Source organism: Rhincodon typus, chromosome 2 (genome assembly GCF_021869965.1).
Source record: "Rhincodon typus isolate 14 chromosome 2, sRhiTyp1.1, whole genome shotgun sequence".
Taxonomy (NCBI): domain Eukaryota; kingdom Metazoa; phylum Chordata; class Chondrichthyes; order Orectolobiformes; family Rhincodontidae; genus Rhincodon; species Rhincodon typus.
The window spans coordinates 11500038-11522234 of record NC_063333.1 but is presented as its reverse complement, the minus strand read 5'-3'; the positions used below and the strand labels follow the sequence as shown (position 1 = coordinate 11522234).

Below are 22197 nucleotides of genomic sequence, written 5' to 3'. Positions count from 1 at the left end.
AGGCCCGAAACGTCAGCCTTTTTGCTCCTATGATATTGCTTGGCCTGCTGTGTTCAGCCAGCTCTGCACCTTGTTGTCTCAAAAAATGTGAGAACTTGGCAGAGAATGAAGATGTCAGATGACTGTAAGCTGTCCCATTTTGGGCGACTACAGTTTTCCAGTGAAATTCATTCCAGTGAAAGAACAGGACCTCCCATTTTGACCAGGCATTTTTTACAGCCTTATAGGCTCAAACCACTTTAGATTACAACATCTGCCCTTATTCTGTTTTCTTTCTCTTTGCTAGTTTTATTTCTCTCCATTGCTTTTGGATGGCAACTATTCAGTACCCTGCCATTCACATCTCTTCTAGATGTATAAAAACCGAAGGTACTGCAGGTGCTGGAAAATCAGAAACAAAACAGAAATTGCTGGAAAAGCTCAGCAGGTCTGGCAGCACTTGTGGAGAGAAAGCAGAGTTAACGTTTCGGTTCCAGTGACCCTTCCTCTAGTCCCCTATCTCTTGAAACCTTTCCTAGTGATGTACCCGTCCAGATGTCTTTTAAATATTGTAATTATACCAGCCTCTGCCACTACATTACCCTCTGCATGAAAAAGTTGTCCCTTGGGTCCCTTTAAATCATTCCCCCCTCACCTTAAACCTATGCCCTCTAGTTTTGGACTCCCCCACCCTGGGGAAAAGACCTTGTCTATTTACCCTATTCATGCTCATGTTTTTCTAAATCTCTATAAAGGTCATCCCTCAGCCTCCAATGCTCCAGGGAAAATAGCCCCGGCCTATTCAGCTTCTCCCTATAGCTCAAACCCTCCAACCCTGGCAACATCCTTGCAAATCTTGAATTTGAGTAATGTGGGTTCTGAGGAAGGGTCATTGGACAAGACACTGATTTCTCTCCACAGATGCTACCAGAACTGTTGAACTTTTCCTCTAGTCACATCCTTTGTTTCATCTCTTGTCTAATTATTACACCTCCTGGCCTTGCACCACAAAATCTTATTAAATCTCTCCTGCCCTCTGCCCTATCACAGACCTTCGTTTTTGATCTCCCCATCCTCTTCCTACCAAATTTTTCACTTGCTCATAATCTATACTTTGTTAAACTTTTTACAATTCTGACAACATATCAATCCTGTTTTTCTATTCACAGAACTGATGAGCTGTTTCCCCATTGTCTGTTTTGCTTTTGGATTTCCAGCGTCTGCAATACTTTGTTCTTGGACAATTTTTGCCCTTTCCTTTCCTCAAGTACTAAAATCATGGAGTCTGCAAGGTCATGTCTCAGATGTTGTTTGATCAGTAAAGGCAGTTTCTTAATTAGTAAGGGTTACAGGGAGAAGGCAGGAGAATGGAGTTGAGAAACATATTAGCCATGATCGAATGGCCTAATTCTGCTCCTATAGCTTACAGTCTTATGGTTTAGAAGGGAGGGAGAGAGAGACCGAGAGACAGCGAGAGCCAGAGCGAGAGCGAATATTAATCAACATCACCTTATTTCTACACTATCCTAGAGATATTAGGCAATGCCTGGACATGGGTTGCTTGCCAGATCACATGGCTGTACCTCTACGTTACGAGTTAGGGCATCTGAAAAATATAAAGACAAGAAAACAATAGTCAGCACCATTCTCTGCAGCCAGAAGCAGATGGACAGTGAAAAAAGTGCATTTTTGGCAGTGGAGAAAATATTAAAACAAAAAGCACTGCTGTCTTTACCACGAGTCTTGTTCTTTCAACAGATGCTGATAATGCAGAACTGACAATATCACCAGGAAAGAGCAGTCAGATTTAAGGGAAGGATGTTTTCCTCGAACAGAAGATTCTTGGAATCTTGGTTTGTCCGCAGCAGATTGTTCACCTTGCTTAGGGAGCAGCAGCAAAACCAACACTTTGCAGACATTGAACTTGCTGGTTGATGGGGAGCTTTGCCAGTAACATTAGTGAACGTGCACCGACTGCTGTAAGCCAGAACCGGGTAGCTCTGATAGCCGCACGGTCTCAACTTACTGGAGCATTTAATACTGTTACTTCAAACCTGTACTAAATAAAACCTGCACTGTAATCAGATGGAACTCCTGCAAACACTGATACCGAGGCAGCACTGACCTACATTAAAGCCACATTCATCACTTTCTCGACTCTGCTCTTCATTGGTACAGAAGTAGCCACAAACACAGAATCAGTAACGTCTGACTCTGTAGCAGTAAATATGCCTGGCCATTTTGGGCTCTCTGTCCAGTTTCCCAGTCGCAGTGCAACTTCCTGCTCCCTAATTATGGATATACAGAGATCAAATATTGCTGTCAATAAAGCAATTCAATATTGCTGGTCATTCTTTGAACCACTCTTGCATTCCTAAATAATTTATTACTCTCAACTGAGATAAGGAGTTACTTTAAAGCTCAGGAGAATTGAGAATCTTTGGAATTCTGTACTCTAATAAAAGGCCTTTGAACAACTGACGCGTCCATCCAAGATTGAGGTCAATAGATTTTTGAACACTAAGGGAATTAAGGAGACAGGGTGAGAAAGTAGAGTTGAAGGAGCAAATCAACCTTAACCTTATTGAATGGTGGAAGAAGCCCAAAGGATCATATGGCCCACTCTTGCTTTATGTTTTTAAACTTTCAGTGTAGCATGCAAGAGATTGATGCTATAATGTGCCCGTCTCCATAGAAGACGCACAGTTTAGAGCCAGGAATACGGTAGAATCAGAGGACTTGACCTGACAATGTAACAAACTGATATCTGTACAACACAGTAGGTCTGATTTTCTGAGGAGTTGCACTGTCACACAGATTACATTAAAAATAGGAATGGAGAGACAATGAAAGAGCTCCATGTTTCTGACAGGAGATTCTGATCAGGGCTCTGCAGGTAGTGCAGCACCCATCAGGGGAAGGCAAACCAAAGCCCCCTTTTTCATAGCAGTCTGCTGCTGTATTTTGAAATGTAAAGGTCCAGAATTGCAGACTGCCACTTCGACAGCTATTAGTGCGTAAAGCAAGTGTAAGGTTAGGGTGCCAGGGTGATCAGGTAAGGGATGGCATGTTCAGGGTGAATGGGAGATATTGGGTTCCAGGGTGGGTGTTGGAATGATGTCTGGCAGAGTGGGTGTATGTCAGGTTAGAGGCTGGGGATTACGTAGTTTGGGAGTGGGGGGGGGGGGGGGGGCGCGGTGAGGGAAGTCGGGTAGTCAACTACACTGAGGATAGTTACTCAGGAATTAGACAAGGTTTTGAATAGTCTAATTTTTTTCTGAGTAACTGTTAAATACAGTGGAACCCTGTGAACTCTCTGCTTTAAATGGCTACTTTCGGGGAGCCAGGTGTAGGGGAATTACACAGTGGAATCTTCAAATTTGCAGCAAATTCCTTTGGGATCTACAGCGATAGGGATTCCACAAAGTCCCCAACTATAACTTCCACCTAAGCTATAGAAACACTAATCTGGCCAGAAAATCTATCCAATTGAGGTTAAAGTCAAGTCTTTGCTTTTTTGGTATAAATTACATGCAATTAATTTTATTGTACAGGTATTTACAGCACAAAGCAAATATCTGGTTTGCCTGCAGTGTGCTGTACAAGAACATCTTCCCAACCCAATATAAAGATATACTGTTGCATATTTAAAAGAAAACCTGGGAAACAATTTCTTGCAACATTAAAATTTGTCATGAGATGGTGTTTTGAGACAATGTTCTTGGTCATCTACGTGCCCAATTTGAAATTGTAGGTGATAAGCAGATGGAATGCAGTGTAGGAACCCTAATTAGTTTACAGGCCATGACCGATCAGCATTTAATGCCTGCATATTTCTACCAAATACTACAATATGGAAGCTCCAGGAATGAAGAACCTGTTGACCATACCTCTCAGCATCAGAGACAGAATCAACAGTTTCTGGAACGTACGGTCTGGAACCACATCACTCAAGGAAGCGGAGTGAGACAGTTCAAGACTCAATACTCTAGACCGTGGAGATGGAAGACAGTTACTAGGAGTAGTAATGATGTAACGTTGAGCATCATTCACAGTATTCATATTCTGAAGTGCCTGTATCGAAATGCAGCAAGACCTAAACCACGTTCAGGCTTGGACTGATGAGTGGTGAATGATGGATGACTACTATCCTCAACAAGCGAGAATCTAAACATCACTACTAGACATTCAATGGCATCACGATGGTTGATATCCCCCACCGATATTCTGGAAGTCACTATTGACCAGAAACTGAACTGGATCAGCAATGTAAATACTGTGTCTACAAGAGCAGGTTAGATGCTGAGAATTCTGTAGTAAGTCACTTCCTGACACTTTAAAGTCAGGATTGTGACTGAATACTCCTAACTGGCCTGGATGGGTGCAGCTCCAACAACACAAGCAGCTTGACACCATCTGGGACAGAACAGCATCACATCCAAAACATTCATAGAACACAGAACAGTACAGCACAGGAACAGGCTCTTCAGTCCATGTCTGTGCCAGTTATGATGCTGTTGTAAACTATTCCCATCTGCCTGCACATGGTCTATATTATACGTCTATCTAAATGCCTCTTATGTAGAGGTGCCAGGTTGGACGGGGTTGGCCAAAATCAGAAGTCACATGACACCAGGTCATAGTCCAATAGGTTTATTTGAAATCACAAGCTTTCAGAACATAGCCCCTTTGTCAGGTGAAGTGAAGCAGAAGCACACAGACACAGAATTTATGGGCCGAGAGATCAAAAGATCATACAAATGGTGTGAATGGAGTGTTGAATAATAAGTCCCTACAAATGTCAAAGTGTTAGATGGTGTGAGTAAAGTGTAAACAGCTGAATAAAAAGCAAAGGGATGACTCATAATCTGATTAAATGAGGCAGAGATATAATTGCAAAAAATTAAAAATAAGGTGGTGCTGGAGACAAATGAAATGACTGCAATAATATGATAGGTATAACAGTCACATTGCCAAGGGTCTAACCAAAGTAATTAGTAATCCAAAACTGTACAAAACTAAGTAAAGTGGAGAGATAATAATTTATCAAGGTGATGGTGTCAAAACAGGACAGTAAGGAAGATTTTACAGATACAGAAGTGTGGAGTGTTCACGTAGCGCGACATGAAACCGAAGATCACACTTGAGGCTGTCCTCATGAGTATGGAACTTGGTTATCAGTTTCTGCTTGGCGATTCTGCATTGCTGAGTATCTCGAAGACCACCTTGGAGAATGCTTACCCAAAGATCAAAAGCTGAACGTGCTTGACTGCTGAAGTTTTCCCGGACTGGGAGGGAACTTTCCTGTCTAGCGATTGTTGCGTGATGTCCATTCATCGGTTGTCATAGTGTCTGCATGGTTTCGCCAATATACCATGCCTCGGGACATACTTGCCTGCAGTGTTTGAGACAGAGAACATTGGCCACGTCACATGAGTATCTGCCGTGTACATGGTGGGTGGTGTTCCCATATGTGATGAGCAGAAACGGATAGCCAAGTCCTATACTCATGCAGACAGCCTCAACTGATCTTGGGTTCACATCGTGGTACATGTGACCCCGCCACACTTCTGTATCTATAAAATCTTTCTTACTGTCCTGTTTTGTCACCATCACCTGGTGAAATTGTTATGATCTCGCTCTACCTTAATTAGTTTGTACAGTTTTGGATTCTTTGTTACTTTGGTTTGACCCTCAGCATGCAACTCTTTTACCTATCATGTTATTCCAGCCATTTGGTTTATCTCCAGTACCGCCTTATTTCTAAATTTTTGCAATTATTTCTCTACCTCATTTAATCAGATTATAGATCATCCCTTCACTTGTTATTCAGCTGTTGACACTTTACTCACACCATCTAACTCTTCGATCAACTGCAGAGACTTATTATTTGACACTCCATTCACACTGTTTGTATGTTCTTTTGATCTCTTTGCCCTTAAATTCTGTGTCTGCGTGCTTCTCTCTCAGTTCACCTGACAAAGGGGCTACTCTCCGAAAGCTTGTGATTTCAAATAAACCTGTTAGCTATAACCTGGTGTCGTGTGACTTCTGACTAAACACCTCTTAAACATTGCTATCATGTTTACTTCTACCACTTCCTCTTGGCAACACATTTCAGGCACCTACCACCCTCCATGTAAAAAAAAAACTTGCCTTGCACATCGCCTTTAAACTTTTCTCCTCTCACCTTAAACCCAATGATGCCTAGTATTTGATATTTCCACCCTGTTGATACCTCATAATTTTACATACTTCTATCAGGTCACCTCTCAGCCTCCGATGCTCTGGCAAAAACAATCCAAGTTTGTCCAATCTCTCCTTATTGCGAATATACTCTAACCCAGGCAACATTCTGCTAGACTACATCTGCACCCACTCCAAAGCCTCCATATCTTTCCTTTAGTGTGGTCACTAGAACTACTTACAATACTCCAAATGTGGCTTAAATAAACTTTTATACAGCTGCAGCATAACTTGCCAATGTTTATACTCACTGCCCCAACAGATGAAGTTAAGCATGCCGTAGACCTTCTTTACTACCTTATCCACTTGTATTGCCACTTTCAATGAACTATGGACTTGCACCAAGATGCCTCTGTATATCGATGCTCCCAAGGGTCCTACCATTTACTGTATACTTTCCTCTTGCATTTGACCTTAAAAATTGAATCATCTCATAGGGTTAAACTCCATCGGCCATTTCTCTGCCCAACTTTTCAACTGATCTAATGCTGTATCCTTTGCCAATCTTCATTACTATCCATAACTCCACCAACTTTCATGTTGTCTGCAAACTTACTAATCCGATCACCTACATTTTCTTCCAAATTATTTATATCTATACTAGAGATCCCAACACCGATCCTTGCAGAACACCACTGGTCATAGACCTCCAGTCAGAAAAACATTCCTCCACAAATACTCTGTCTTCTATCACCAAGGCAAGTACTTATCCAACTTACCAACTCACTGTGCATCCCATATTCTTTAATCTTCTGGACCAGCCTACCATGACGTACCTTGTCAAATGCTTTACTAAAGTCTGTGCAGACTATGTCCATTGCCTTACTCTCCATCATCTTTATCACTTCCTCAAAAAAACTTAAATCAAATTTGAAACAAGGCCTCCCCCACATAAAGCCATGCTATCTCTAATAAGTCCATTCTTTCCCAAATATCAGTAAATCCTGTCCCTAAAAATCTTCTCCAATAATTTCCCTACCATTGATGCAAGGCTCATCAACCTATGATTTCCTGGATTATCCCTCTGTCCCTTCTTAAACAAAGGAACATTGGCTATTCTTCTGGGACTTCGCTTGTGGCTATAGGGTATACAAAGATCTCTGTCAAGGCCCCAGTAATCTCCTCCCTTGCCTCCTTCAGTATCTTGAGATGATCCCACCAGGCCCTGGGGACTTATCTACCTTTTCAAGACACCAAACATCTTATTATCAAGAAATCTTCACTCCCTCCCCCATCGATGTTCAGTAGCAGCAGTGCGTACCATCCACAAGATGCACTGCATAATTTCACAAAGGCGTCTTAGAAAAAGTACTTTCTAAACCCATGACCATTATCATCTAGAAGGGCAGCAAATACATAGGATCACCACCACCTGCAAGTCCCTCTCCAAGACACTGGACTTGGAAACATATCACTGTTCCTTCACTCACTGGATTAAAATCCTGGACCTTCCTCCCCAAGGCACTGGAGTCTTCCTACAGTAAACTGACAGCATCAGGTCAAGAAGGCAGTTCATCAGGGGAACTCAGGATGGGCAATTAATATTGGCCTAGTGAGTAATGCCCACTTCAGATGAACGAATAAAAGCCATTACAAGATGTGAAATTGAAAATTGAAGTTCTTTTACTTCAAAGCATGTATTTCATAATTTGCTTTTAGTCTCTTCATACAGACTGGTTTTTAATAGATTCCTACTTTGCAGGTGCTGGTAAACCCGGAAACATTGTAAATCCCACCATCATAAAAGGTTAAGAAACTGAAAACCAAAATTGTGAAGCAACCATAACCAAGACAGGCTTTTCCAGCAGGTGACTGTAAGGAATGATTGGGAAATGGAATTCTGCTGTTCTTTGTCTACACTTCGAAAAAGAAAATATTTTACTCTTACCTACATTATATCAAAAGAAATTATTTCTCCCTCCCACCCCAGCCGATTGCTGTGTTCAAAACTACCAAGGCCAAGCTCTGCAGCAACAGGAGGAATGGCCAGCCAATCTGTTAGGCAGGATAAAGAAGATCTTACTTTTTCTTTGAATGATCACAGAATCTTTTAAAGTTTTGGCTTAATATCTCTTGTACAAGACTGCTGTTAAGCCGTACACCCTCAGTACTGTGCTGGAGTGTCAGCTCAGTTCATCCTGTCCGAAGAGGATTCACATCCTTCCTGGAGCCATGCGTGTTACACTTACATGGAGCCACAGTACAAGACCGGTACCTAATAATTAGATTTTTATTTGTTGACACTACATTGGAGTCATATTTGTATTGTCAATATACAAGGACCCCATATTAATGTACAAGCTATATGCTACATCTGTAATAAAAAATTTATATGGTGAAAACTCTTCCCCTCCAGTTGGATTCTGAATCTAAAAATAACCAAAAAATGTGGCTAGACAGGTCAGACTGCTGTTCTTTGTGATCCTATCTCACCACACCTGAAGAGAAAGCAGATCCTCAGCTTCAATTGATTTGCTTCCTGTTATACAATTTCTCTTGTAAGTTTATATCGTAGCAAGCATTCGAAAGCATCTTTCAAAGTTAATCAGCTCAACAACTTCCTTTCTTCCTCACCACACAAAAAAAAACCCTGAACGATAAAAATGCCCTAGAAATCGAGAAATCTTAAAACTTTGCATAAAAAGTTTTACATTTAACACGTGGAAACTCTGCACATTTGTCAGAGTTTGGCATTATGCCATCCTGACAGGTTTCCAATTAAAAGCACTGTGGATCAATCTGCTTTAATGAACTGGGTTAATTGGCTCACAATGCAATGCAAGGCTGGAGGGAAGGTGTAACTTGAGTAAGTCAGAGTATGTCACAGCAGTATTCTATAAAGAGCTTTCACCATACAACACAACATTGTAGCATGGATGAAATACAGGAAGCAGGCAAAGCAAATAGATCTTGAAAAACCAATTCTGGCTGATCACATTTGTATTTAGTCTCCAGTGGAGGATATGCAAAACCCAAATTATACCAGCATTTTCATTAAGTAATTTTTACATATAGTGTTGAGGGTATTGTGCAAACAGGCATTGATTGTAAAGGTGACAACCATGGTCAACAGTGCAAGTTTAATCAATTACTAGTTTTACAGAAGAAATAATATATAGCAGTTAGGAAGGGGTGGTTTATTGACGCAAGCCTGAAAATCAGACCATTAATGGTCTGTCTCCACTGGAGGAAAGATTTCCCAGATAAATGTTATAGGTAACGATTAAAACCAGTCAGATACGGAGATTGGATGCACATTTCCAGCATTACAATGACTGACAATTTGTTTGTTACTTAGAATAAATGCAGAATATTCATTGTGACCAATCAGTACGTGGAACAACAGCGGATGGGAAGGGGGCAGTAAGTAGTTATGTTTTGAGTTAGGAATTCTGTTCTGTTAAAAGCTCACCACACTAACCCATAATTATCTTTTCCTTTTCAAATGTGGATAGTGATTTAATTGCTGCTTTTTCTGATTTTGAAAAATTTTTAGGCTTCCTGGCATGACGCTTTTTCATTTTGATCTCTTGACAATAATTTGGAAACTTCAACAACAAAACTATCAGCTCTGGAGTATGGGTTTGGAATAATAAGCAACCCACCTGCTGTTAGCTATTACTGGACATTGAACAAATGAACCAAGATTTTCCAAGTTTCCCCCATTATTGTCAAATATTCAATGCTCTGTACTGGACCTGCTACAACTATTAACTAAAAGTAATATCCAAAATAAACTGTGCCTCCCAGCTTCCCCCCAGCCCCCAACCCAAAAATCAACCTCATTGATCAACATAACAAAGCCTGCACATCATCATCACTATCCTACCTGCTGTGAAACTGGGTTAGTTCAAAGAGAGTGCATAACTTCAGAGGGCCCAGATTCAAGGTACTGCCAAATAGCCCACATCCATGTGAAGTTAGAGAAACAAAATATATAATTAACAAAGACGTAAAATTAATTTTGAGAACACTGGAAAATATCACCAGATATACTGAGATTTTATCAAATTGTTAATTTCACATCTTTTTCATCCATTAAACTTGTCAACAAACACATTCATCAGGTATAGGTGCTTAAAACTCTTTGTACTTTTCCTCAAACTCAGCTTCTACAAAATACCCAGAATCACAGTGGGTACGAGTTGCATTTCACAAACCTACCATTCTGGAGCCTTCTGAGGAATGCCAGGTTTAAGACACAGGAGCATATGTAGGCCAATCTGCCTGGCAAATCTCCTCTGCTATTCAATGAGATCATGGCTGATCTAATAATCCTCAAATCCTCTTCTCCTGCTTTTCCCCTAGAACCCTCAATTCTCTTATTGATTAAAAATCTCTCTCAACCTTAAAACATACTTATGACCAGCCTCAACAGCCCTATCCATTAGATTTATTATCCTCAGATAAAAGTTCTCCTTATCTTGGTCTTAGATGTGCAATGCATTATTTTGAAATTGTACTCTCTGGTCCTGAACACACACACGGGGAAACAACTTCTCTGCATCTACTCTAAAAATCTTGTGTTTTAATAAGATTCTCTCTTATTCTTCTAAATTCTAATGAGTACTGTTGTAACCTACTCAATCTCTTCGCATAAAGCAGTCTCTAGATCTGGGTTCAGCCCAGTGAATCTTTCCTGGACTGCCTCCATTGCCAGTATATCTTTCCTTAGATAAGGGAATAAAATTCATAACATTCCAACTGTGGTCTAACTAGTGCCTTGTATAGTTTTAGCTGAACCTTCCCATTTTCATATTCCATTCCCTTTGAAATAAACATTCCATTCACCCTCCTTATTATCTTCTAAACTTGTACACTAGCTTGTTACAATCCATGCACAAGGGCTCCCAAATCCCCGAGTGCTGTAGCTTACTGCAGTCTTCCTCCATTTAAATATTCAAATCTCCTATTCATTCTGCCAAAGTATACAACCTCACATTTTCCTATATTATATTTCATCTGCCAAGTTTCTGACCACTTGCTAAACCTGTCCATAGCCCTCTGCTGATTCTGTATCATCCTCACCACTTGCCGGACTGACACGCTTCAGGAACTGTGTTTGTGACAATCCAAAATCATCTTGGGACTCATGCTGTAGCTTTACTTCAAACATAAAAATCCGGGGAGTGTATGAGACATTGACACAAAAAAAAAGTGAGAATTGACTCCCTATAACTCTCACAGGAGATTTTTTTTTTTTTTTTAAAAAAAGTTGCCTGTTGCTCTTCATTGAATAACGAGAGATCATTCCTGAATCTGAATTTTCATCTTAACCATCTAAATGCTTTTTTGAAAATCTGACCCCTTCAGAAGAACTTCCAAACTTATCACTATTATGTGCGAGGAAAGTGATTGCAAGGGAATATCTGGGTTCTGAAGAGGCGGCATATTGGACTTGAAACATTAATTCTGTTTCTTTCTCCAAAGATAATAATTAGACCTGCTGAGTTTCTCCAGCAATCTGTTTGTTTCAGACTTCCAGTATTTTGCCATATTTTGCTTTCATTTAAGGGAACATCATTACCTCTAAATGCTGAAGTGAAAAGTAGGGAAGTTATTCTGAAACTGCATTGAACATCATTAAAGGTCACGCTTAAGAGTACTGCATGGAAGTTCTAGTGTGCCATTTGTAAGAAGGATATAGCAGGTCTTTGAGAGGGTGCTGGGATTTATAAGGATGATGTTAGAAATACATGGTATACATATCAGGAAAGGATGGATAGGCTTGTTATTTTCTCACAAAGTGATGGAGGGGTGACCCAGACATCTTTAAAATAATGAAAAATTTCAATGGAGACCTTAGAGGGAAATGTTTCCTCTTCGGGAGATAGTAAAAACTAGAAGCAATCAATACAAGATAGCCACCAAAATATCCCATAAGGATACCAAAAGAAATTTCAACACTCCGGAGTGTAGTGGTCAAAGCCAACAGATGGATTTAAGGATAAGCTGGACAAGCAGTAGGGAACAGGGAGAGTTTGGGCAAAGTTAGGTAGGAAAGTGCACAGGTGGAGCATAAATGCTAGCACAGGCTGGTTTGGTTCTCTCTCAATCACACTGTCCCTTTTGGAAAATGGTGATCCTTCTTTATCACACAGTCATACAGCATGGAAACATACTCTTCAGTCCATCCAGTCCAGGGTGACCATGTTCCCAAACTAAACTAGTCCCACCTGCCTGTGCTTGGCCGATTTCCCTTCAAACCTTTCCTTATCGTGAATTTATCCAAAATGTCTTTTAAATGTGGTAACTGTACCTGCATCCACCACTTCATTGGATTAAAATCCTGGAACTCCATACCTAACAGCACTGTTGCAGAACCTATCACACTGGCACTTCTGATGCAGTGGTAATGTCCCTATCTCTGAGCTAGGAGGCCTGTGTTCAAGCCCCACCTGCTCTAGAGGTGTGTTGCAATCGCTCCCAACAGGTCAACGAGAAAAATATTGAGGAAGAGATTTCCCTGGAGCTGAGGTGACTGATCTCCAACAACCACAACCATCTTCCTTTGTGCTAGGCATCACTCCAACCCAGTAGTCACCAAAGTTTTGCCTCAGATTTCCATTGACTCCTTGATGTCACACTCAGTCGAATGCAGCCTTGATGTCAAGGGCAGTCACTCTCGCCTCACTTCTGGAATTTAGCTCCTCTGTCCACGTTTGAACCAAAGTTGTAATGAGCTCAGGAGCCGAGTGGCCCTGGTGGAACCCGAACTGGGTGTCACTGAGCAGGTGCTGCTTGATAGCACTGTTGGTGACACCTTCCACCACTTTAGTGACGGTTGAGAGTAGACTTATGGGGCAGTAATTGGTTATGTTGGATTTGTTCTGATCTTTTTGTGCAGGACATATCTGAGTAATAGATGCCAGAGTTGTAGCTGCACTGGTACAGCTTGGCTAGGTAAGCAGCAAGTTCTGGAGCACAAGTCTTCAGTACTACCATTGAAAAACTGTCAGGACTCTGAGCCTTAGAAGTATCAAGTACCTTCAACCGTTTCTCGATTACATACGGAGTGAATCAAATTGGCTGAACACTGAAAACTTCTGGAGGAGGCTGAGGTGGGTGTCAACCTCTGGCTGAAGTTTGTTGAAATACCTCAGCCCTGTCTTTTGCACTGATGTGCCAGGCTCCCCCATCATTGAGGATGGGGATATTTGTGGAGCCTCCTCCTCCAGTGAGTTATTTATTTATCCACCATCATTGACATGTGGATGTGGTGGGACTGAAGAGCTCAGATTTGATCCACTAATGTGGAATTGCTCAGCCATGACTATCCCTTGCTGCTCATACTGCTTCGCACGCAAGTAGTCCTACTTCACAGCTTCACCAAGTTAACACCTCATTATTAGGTATCTCGAGGGCTGCGCCCGGCAAGGCCTCCTGCATTCTTCATTGAACCAAGCTTGATCCCTTGGCTCGATGTTAATGGTAGAGTGGAAGATATGCTGGACCATGATGCTGCAGGTTTTGGTTGGGGATGTTCTTCCCATATTAGTGTATACCCTGGAATGAATTAAAGTGTTCAATATTTAAAATAACTAATGAAATCTAGTTTTTAAACAGACAATTGACAATTACGCTGCAATATGTGGGAACGAAAGACACTTTTACATCCAATAAACAATTCTTCCATTAATGGTACAGCACATTATGAAAAGGACAAGAATCCTAGAAATTGAGAAAAATTCCTCTGGTAAGAGAGGCAGGTTTGCATTTTAATAGCACATTTCACAACCTGATGATGCCCCATTTTACAGCTAAGGAAGTCCTTTAAAAATGTAGATGGATGTAAAAATACAGGAGCCCACTTATTTCCCAAAAGGTCCTGCAGACAGTAACATAATAAATTGCACAATGCAAGGTTGGTTGAGAATTAAATATTTCTCCCCTGCTGTTGGAGATAGTGCAGTTTATTATTGTTGTCCATGGAAAAGGCCTCAGTGTAAGAGAGTTGCCAAAGCCTCAAGCTGCTTGCACATCAGCTCAAGTTGTCAAAAAAAAGTGGATGCTGGAAATTAGGAATTGCTGGAAAAACTCGGCCAGTCTGGCAGCATCTGTGGACAGAAATCAAAGTTAAAATTTCCAGTCCAGTGATCCTTCCTCAGAACTAGGTCTGAACTGACCTTTCTGAATTCATGGTGATTTTACTTCCTCCAAATTCAGCACAATAAAATTTTCTTGAGGCACTCTGGTACAACCGCAGGTCTCAGTATAATAATTAGTTGATGTGCATAGTTCAGTGGATAGAGGAAGACGACAAGAAAATCACACTGTCACAAAATGGATCATTGCTTAAAAATAGCAATAACATATCTCTGCAGAATGAGCTGATGAACTTTTCATTAGTTTTAACATTAGTTTAAAAGACTTGCAACTGTATTTCATAAATTGGAAAGGCCTGGAACACAAATATAATTTACAATATAAAATATACACAAGTTCTGTGACAAAACATCACAAGGTTATCTGCTCTGTTTTGTGTATATCTACAGCGTATTAGATTGAAAGTACCACATTGAGTTAAATATTACTTTATTCCAGCCTTAATGTTTCAACTCTGGATCCGGACCATCCAAAAGGAATGAGTTTTGCAATCAACTACAAAGTCTCAAAGCTTTTTCTTAAAAAATTCTTCTAAAAATCTTGTCTGTTAATAGTCGGTTGAATTAAAAAAAAAAAAAAAAAAAAAATCTTATTTACAACACACGTCTCACAAGATTGGTCTTGGATCAAGATGGCTTGCAGCCCACTGGACCTTTTTCCTTTAAGAATATCAATCTTACCATAAACCTAAGTGCAATAGCTTGGCTTCAATCTGAGCTGTGATCATTCCAATGCAAAGAAATATATACTGGCATCTGTCACAAACCTGCCCTGTTAACCATGAACTTGTGCCCTCATGTCCTACTATCTTTAGTACTCTTCCCAAATAAAGCAGCTCTACAAAGGCCCCTGCTCTGACACATCAAAAGATTAACTTTTGACAAATGTAGCACCACTAGCTGAATTTAACAAAATAACAGACTACAGCTCAAGCAGCAGGAACAGTCAATCTGGGGCACAGTTCACAAATAACGAGCACATTTAACGACTGGTGACACTAAGTTCAACACTAGCAATGAATATGGTTGTTGCACACGGTCTTATAATTCCACGTGTGCACTCATTTCGCAAATAAGCCATCAAAATTAGTGGCATTAAAACAACATCTAACAAGAACATTCTGGAATGTACGGAAACAAGAACTTGCGGTGATGGATAACATCACATAGTAAGGTGACAGCAATAGCTAGTGTGGTGCCCATGCAGGAAATGTTGCTGGGTAGGCAATGAGTTAGAAACAAATAAAGGACACCTACTGATGAAGCAGTTACATCCATTAGCTGGATCATTTATCTATGCTTTGTACACTGGGCAGCATCTTCCTCACCATACTATAAAAGCTACAGTAATCTCCACCCTGCCCATTCAAATCAAGACAGTGCACTGGGATTAAATTCAATTTACATTCTGCAATCTTCCTATATTGTGTAGCAGTAGATCTTTCCATATAATTTGACGCTGTTATCCATACTGGACTAAAATCAGTCAGTGAGCTGGGTCTAATGCAGAGTAGTGCATGGGGCACTGTTACTGCTCTTTTAACCCTTTACAGGTAATGAGATTAGGCGCTGACAAGAAAGTTCGCAATGAGACTATTGGCCTCCGAGTCAAAGCACTCTGCCATTTCTGATTAAATATCACGTCGACTTCTGCCGATAGTGAAGTGTCAGGTCTCCTCCACTCTTCCAGATGAAATGTTTGACTGTCCGCAGGTCCATGTTTGGATCCAGCACCTGGTGGTTTAAATTTATATAGTATGAGAATTAAACTATTTGAGGACGTTAATGCGATAAGAATTACCAAACAAATCAAAACTATAGAACCGGGTAGGATGGTCAATGTGGAAACAACGAGCATCTTCAGCATGTTCACAACTTCTTATGAACAAATAACAGTATGGCTTTTATGCAGCACTTTTGTCTAACAACATCTTGATGGACTTTACATGAAATATTAATTTTGACAGATAAAGACTTATGAGGCAGCACAGTGAACATTCGGTGCCAACTCCTCATTAACAGGTTAATTAATTATTCTCTTTCAGTGATTACAAAAGTGGCCAATATTCTGCCAAGATTTGGTCCCAAGTCTTTCATTTCCATTTGACCCACAAAAGCAGGCAAATGGGATTCCTGAATCCCAGGACAGCACCTTTGACAATACAGCACTCACTCAGAGAGCTGCTGGCTTGGGGGTTGTTCTTGGCCACAGCCCTGGAACTCTGCTGATCATCTTAGAACAGTGCCATAGTATCTTTTACATCCACCTGGGGACCTCGATTTAACCTCGTTAATGAGCACTAGACACCACCCCAAAATAAACAGTGTAGCGCTCTGTCAACATTGCCTTGTAGTATCAGACAACGTTATATGTTCAATTATCTGAAGTGGGTCTTCATGAAGCAGAAATGCTACCACAGATTAGTACGTCCACAACTACTAGATGCTCCAAGGTTAATGGAGAACAAATTAGGGAGCACGCTAACCTGATCTTGACAAAGTAACTCAATCTTCTCCTCTGCCAGCACAGCAATGTCTTCTTCTTTGTCCTGCTCTCCAGGTTTCTCATTGTTTGAGGAGCTGGTCGTTTGTGATTCATTGTCTAGGTTGATGATCTTCTCGTAAACATGTTCCATCACTTTTCGAACCTGTAGCATGTCACTAGCTGACAAACGATCTCTGGAAAATTGTTCAGAGGTGCAAGTTGTTAGCATGATTGCAATGATCTCTGAATATTGATTAACATTCATAAATCAAATGATGGGACAAAAAAAGGGCACATGCATGTCAGAAGTCAAAGTACAAGACCAATTTAACAGCAAACCAGTCAGCATCTTAAAAAATTATACATTAATGTAGTATGTTAGAACATCTGGGAATCCTAAAGAGCTTCACAAAACCAATTAAGTACTTCTGAAATGCAGTCACATAGGAAACATGGCAGTCAATTTGCACTCAATAAGCTTCCACACACTGCAATATGACAACATAGGAAATCTATTTTCGGGATGTTGATTGAGGGATTAAAATCGGCCAGGGCACCAGGGGAAAAACCAGTGCTCTTTTCCAAAATAATTCCACAGAATAGTTTACATGTGCCTGAGAAAGTAGACAGGATGTCACTTTAACTTCTTATCTGAAAGATGGCCCCTCCGACAGTGCGGCGCTGACTCAGGGCTGTACCAGACAGGACTGCTGGCTTGGAATTTAGTGCTCAACTCTCGAGTGGAGTGGCACTTGAACCAACAACTTTGTTACATAAAGGCAATCATGCTACCAAGAAGAAAAACATTTAATAACTTAGGCCCCAGCCCCAACAAACTTCCATTCAAAATTTTAAATCACCTTTTCATTTTCAATTTATTTTAAAGTGTCACATTTGCGTTGAGTGCTATGGTTTGCTTAACAATTATACAAGTTTTGGATATCAAATGATAAAACAATTTTTTATAGCAATGCAAAATAAGCACACTTTCCAGAGTGATTCTTGTTTATAGTGCACAGCAAATACATAAAGATGCAGAGAATAGGAGTGAGAGACAACAAGGTGCAGAGTTGGATGAACACAGCAGGCCAAGCAGCATCATAGGAGCAGATATGATGCTGCATGGCCTGCTGTGTTCATCCAGCTCTGCACCTTGTTGTCTCGGATTCTCCAGCATCTGCGGTTCCTACTATCTCTGAGAGAATAGGAGTGGGCCATTTAGCCCTTCGAACCTGGTCCGTCATTCAATATGATCATGGTTGATCATCCAACTCAGTATCCTGTTCCCTCTTTCTTCCCATACCCTTTGATCGCTTTAGGCCTAAGAACTATATCTAACTCCTTCTTGAAAACATTCAATGTTTTAGCCTCGACAACTTTCTATGGCAGAGAATTCCACAGGCTCACCACTCTCTGGATGAAGAAATTTCTCATCTCAGCCCTAAAGAGCCTACCCCATATCCTTAGAATGTGACCCTGATCATCTGGAACATCCTTCCTGTGTTTACCCTGTCTAGTCCTGTTAGAATTTTATTGGTTTTATGAGTTCCCTCTTCATTATTCAAAATTCCAGTCAATGTAGTCCAAACTGAATAGTCTCTCTTTGTATGTCACAGTCCTGCATCCCAGAAATCAGTCTGGTAAACCTTTGTTGCTTCCACAGCCAGAACATCCTTCCTTAGGCAGGAGACCAAAATTGCAAACAATATTCTAGGTGTAGTCACATGAAGGCCCTGCATAATTACAGTAAGTTGAGATGCCATGATACTGTATGTGCATGCAGAATCAAGTTGGGCAATTTTTTTTTTAAAAACATCAAATCAGAATTTTCAAAGCTTTCACGTTAAAATGATTGGTTTGCAAATCTTAAGCCACAGCATTCAGTCAGGAATTCAAATTAAAAAAGGGGACATAGCTGCGATTGTTTATGTGAACTGCTGCTGCTCCTTCTAGGTGGAACTTGGCAAAGCACAGTCTGTATTTTCTGAGCTCAACACAAAGAACCCAATTATTGAGAACACTTTGTCCTTGGGATTAGTATTAGATCTACAGGAGAAATATCACAGCATAGAAGTACATTGAGCTGCATTGGGTCAGAATTAGCAGTTTGAATTTACCTGGAACATTTGCAGATATATCAAAAATGTCATTGGCAATCACTTACTAACGAGCATTATCATCCACCTAGGAAAGTCTGTACAATTAAAATACACTGTGGCTGTTACAAGCCTTTGATGTGGATTTAACTTGTATGTGGTTCACTCTTTATCCTCCTCAGCTGTGCTCTAGGTGAGATATTTGTTTGTAAAACAGCCAGCAGCTTGGAGAAAGCACAACACTGACTTCTCAGGGCAACCAAGTTTGGGCAATAAATAGGATCTTGTCAGCAATGACCAAATCCTATGGAAAAACATAGCAGAAATGGAACATACACTGGAGCGAGTCCGGAAAAACAAAACACTCCAAATTGGACTGTGGGAATGTGAAAGGCACTAACCCAGCTAGTGTTGGACCAACTCACAAGAATGGATTTGCTTGGAAAGAAAAGGTATTAGAAAGGGGAGCAGGTTAAATTAAGTGAAAAGACACAAGGGTTAACAAAACAGAGAAATATGTACAGCAATCTGAATGGCCTGCTTCAAGTTCTTAAATTCCTTTGGCAGACCTACAAAGGCTTCTTGTAAATCAAAGCACACTGCAACAGCAATATGCAGAAGCAGTCAAAAACTAAACTAGCACAACTGGATATTAATTAATGGCAGCAACCAAATCACAGACAGAAGATCATTATAGCTCATTTTGCCTTTGCTCCTTCTGGGGCAGCAGTTTGCCTCTACTAGACAGAATAGCAGACAATAGGGACTTTTGTCTTCTGACATTGCACTATGCTTTTGGGCAGTAATTCAGCCACATTTTGAAGTTTATGGGTGAATTGCCAGAGATTAGGATAACAGGATTAATAAACTCACTCTTGCCTCTTGTTTTACCAGCAACCTTCTTTGCGAAAAGTATTATTTATGAAAAAAATTCTCAATCATCTGTTTTAAGAAATATTAGCAGCACACTGATTTTTGTTTTCCAAGATAGAATAGGGAAGAATGTTAGTGCCTCTCATAATGGGGGCTCAAAGGGATTGGCGATGGGGAATAGTACCATGAGAGAATGATTATCCACATACCAAGTGCAGTATACCTCAAGGTTTACTCCTCTCTCCAGATGGCCCTTTTCTAAGATTCTTCAAGGCTTCGTGACACTGCTTGCCAGGTTTGTTCTCAAAAAGAACAGAGTCAGAGTTTTACAGCACATAAAGAGGCTTTTCAGCCCATCATGTCATGCTGGTTTTTATCTCTTCTAATCCCATTTCCCAGCACATGTCTTGTAGCCTTATATGCTATGGCATTTCAAGTGCTCATGTAAACACTTCTTTGATGTTGAGGGATCCTGCCTCTACCTTTTAGGCAGTGAGTTCCAGATACTCACCAGCCTCTTGGTTAGAAACCCTTTCCTCAAATCCCCTATAAACATTCTGCCTCTTATTTTAAGTCTATGTCTCCTGATTATTGACCCCTCCGCTAAAAGGAAATATTTCTTCCCATCCACCCTATTCTCTAAATTCTGCAGACCTCAGCCAGGTCCAGATATGCCTGAACTCTATTCCGAAATCAGAGTAGCACCAGAACATAAAGCTCAGTGATATTAAACAAACACTTTGAAATGGAAAAACTTTCAGTTATATACTGACGGTTTAGCTTTTGTGAACAGTTTTCCCAACCACTTTATAATAGCCACATTAAATACTGAAAGAACAAATAAAATAGGATTAAGTTCAGCCAGTCTTTATACAAAAGATGTTCTATTACTAGAGGATCACTTTACAAAATTCACCGCCTTGATAACTTAAACACGATGTTCAGTTTAGAAATGCAATGATTTTAAAACTTCATTTGTATATTCCCATTGATCAAACTCAGAGCCAAAGAACAAAATGTCCAAAGGTGAACCAAAGAGGAGGCAGCTGTTCTTAGCATTAAAGCAGGGTCAAACCATCTGCTTGGGGAAGTGAATATCGTTCCAAAGACCTCTTTAATTCTGTCAACTTACTTTTTAAGTGTCTTTGCTCCGGAGGAAGAATGAGGCTGGAGGTAGAATGGAATTTTGTTGAATTTGGGCATGTTTTTCTGCAAAAGAAAGGGGAAAAAAAACATAAAAAAAGAGTGGCATAATAGGTCACAGCCATCACAATGACAAAGAAATATGGAATGAGAAACCTGAAAAGGGGAACATAAAGCCAAGAAAATTTTGTAAGAATTAGCAGTCAAGTTGTTGCGTTTAAAAAAAAAAGCGCTGCTTTATTGTTGAGATTCCCATTCAGATAAATCAACAGCAACCAGATTTTCCAGCACATTCACCTTGGCTGCTGTGCAAAGGATTCCACATCATCCAACCTTTAATGGAAAATGAAAGCGTGGCTCCAATTCAGGCAAATCTGCTTTTGTTTTTAGCAAATGGAAGGGGAAAAGCAATTTAGATTTGGTTGCATTAAGGCACAGTTCTAGGTATTTATACACACAGGATGCAACTGCTTGAGGAAAGACAGGTGAAGTACCAAGATGACACCAGTGGCAAGAAACTTGAAAAATCTGACCAAAATTCACTTTAATATTCCTGTTAAAAGGGACACTAAGGTAATCTTGTTGAAGTTTGAGAAGACGACAGCTGGTCTTTGGCAAATCATAGACTATGTCAACAACTAGTACAGCACTTTGATAAGCTGGAATTTAGGAATTTAGGAGTTAAGGTTAATGAGTACGGTCCTGCCCCCTACCTGCAATGTAGGTTTTTTTTTTTAAAAACTTGTGCTAGTACAATAGCTCTTACAATAGCTAGTACTACTAGATCCATGCTACCATCCACGTTCCACACAACTCTCCTTGTCTTTTACTCACTGCCCTCCTTTAAGATATTTCATAAAACCTATTCCTTTGACAAGGCTCTTGTTTCTTATGTGGCCTTGTGACATACTTTGTCTTATAACACCCTTGTGAAAAGCCTTGGGACATTTCTTTGTGTTAAAGGTGCTCTATAGATACAAGATATTACAGTAGAGAGAAGTAAAATTGTTTTGATCAAACAAATAACATGTTAAAAGCATTTCTGTGAAAGTGGGAGAATTGAATCAGGTAAGTTACTTACATCTACAGTGATGTCGATAACCCACTGAGGCACGGTTTCATTTAGAAGCATTGATTCAGTTTCACCTCCTGCATCACGGCACAAAAGCCTGCAAAAATGAACTAAATGAAGTTATTCTGTCTTTGCTCAATGATTAAGGGATAGGGATAACGAAAAGACGCAAGGGATGCAAAAAGATGCTTGTGATGA

The 22197-nt window shown here is 40.3% G+C and overlaps 2 protein-coding genes across 3 annotated transcripts in view; one reads left to right on the top strand and one right to left on the bottom strand.

Moving 5' to 3' along the window:
• Window positions 1-2128, top strand: part of LOC109912772 — a 68894-nt gene extending 66766 nt beyond the window's left edge. The window contains exon 11 of the mRNA XM_048618344.1: window positions 1738-2128. Coding sequence (XP_048474301.1) covers window positions 1738-1744 — 7 coding nt within the window. The 3' untranslated portion in view covers window positions 1745-2128. The remainder of the gene's footprint in view (window positions 1-1737) is intronic.
• Window positions 2129-13903: 11775 nt separating this feature from the next.
• The window catches only part of wdr48b (WD repeat domain 48b), a 96758-nt gene continuing 88464 nt past the window's right edge, over window positions 13904-22197 (bottom strand). For both annotated transcript variants that reach the window (XM_048615230.1, XM_048615236.1), the window contains exons 16-19: window positions 22009-22096; window positions 20917-20993; window positions 16817-17009; window positions 13904-16064 (exon numbers count right to left, since the gene is read on the bottom strand). In XM_048615230.1, coding sequence (XP_048471187.1) covers window positions 15969-16064; window positions 16817-17009; window positions 20917-20993; window positions 22009-22096 — 454 coding nt within the window. In that variant the 3' untranslated portion in view covers window positions 13904-15968. The remainder of the gene's footprint in view (window positions 16065-16816; window positions 17010-20916; window positions 20994-22008; window positions 22097-22197) is intronic.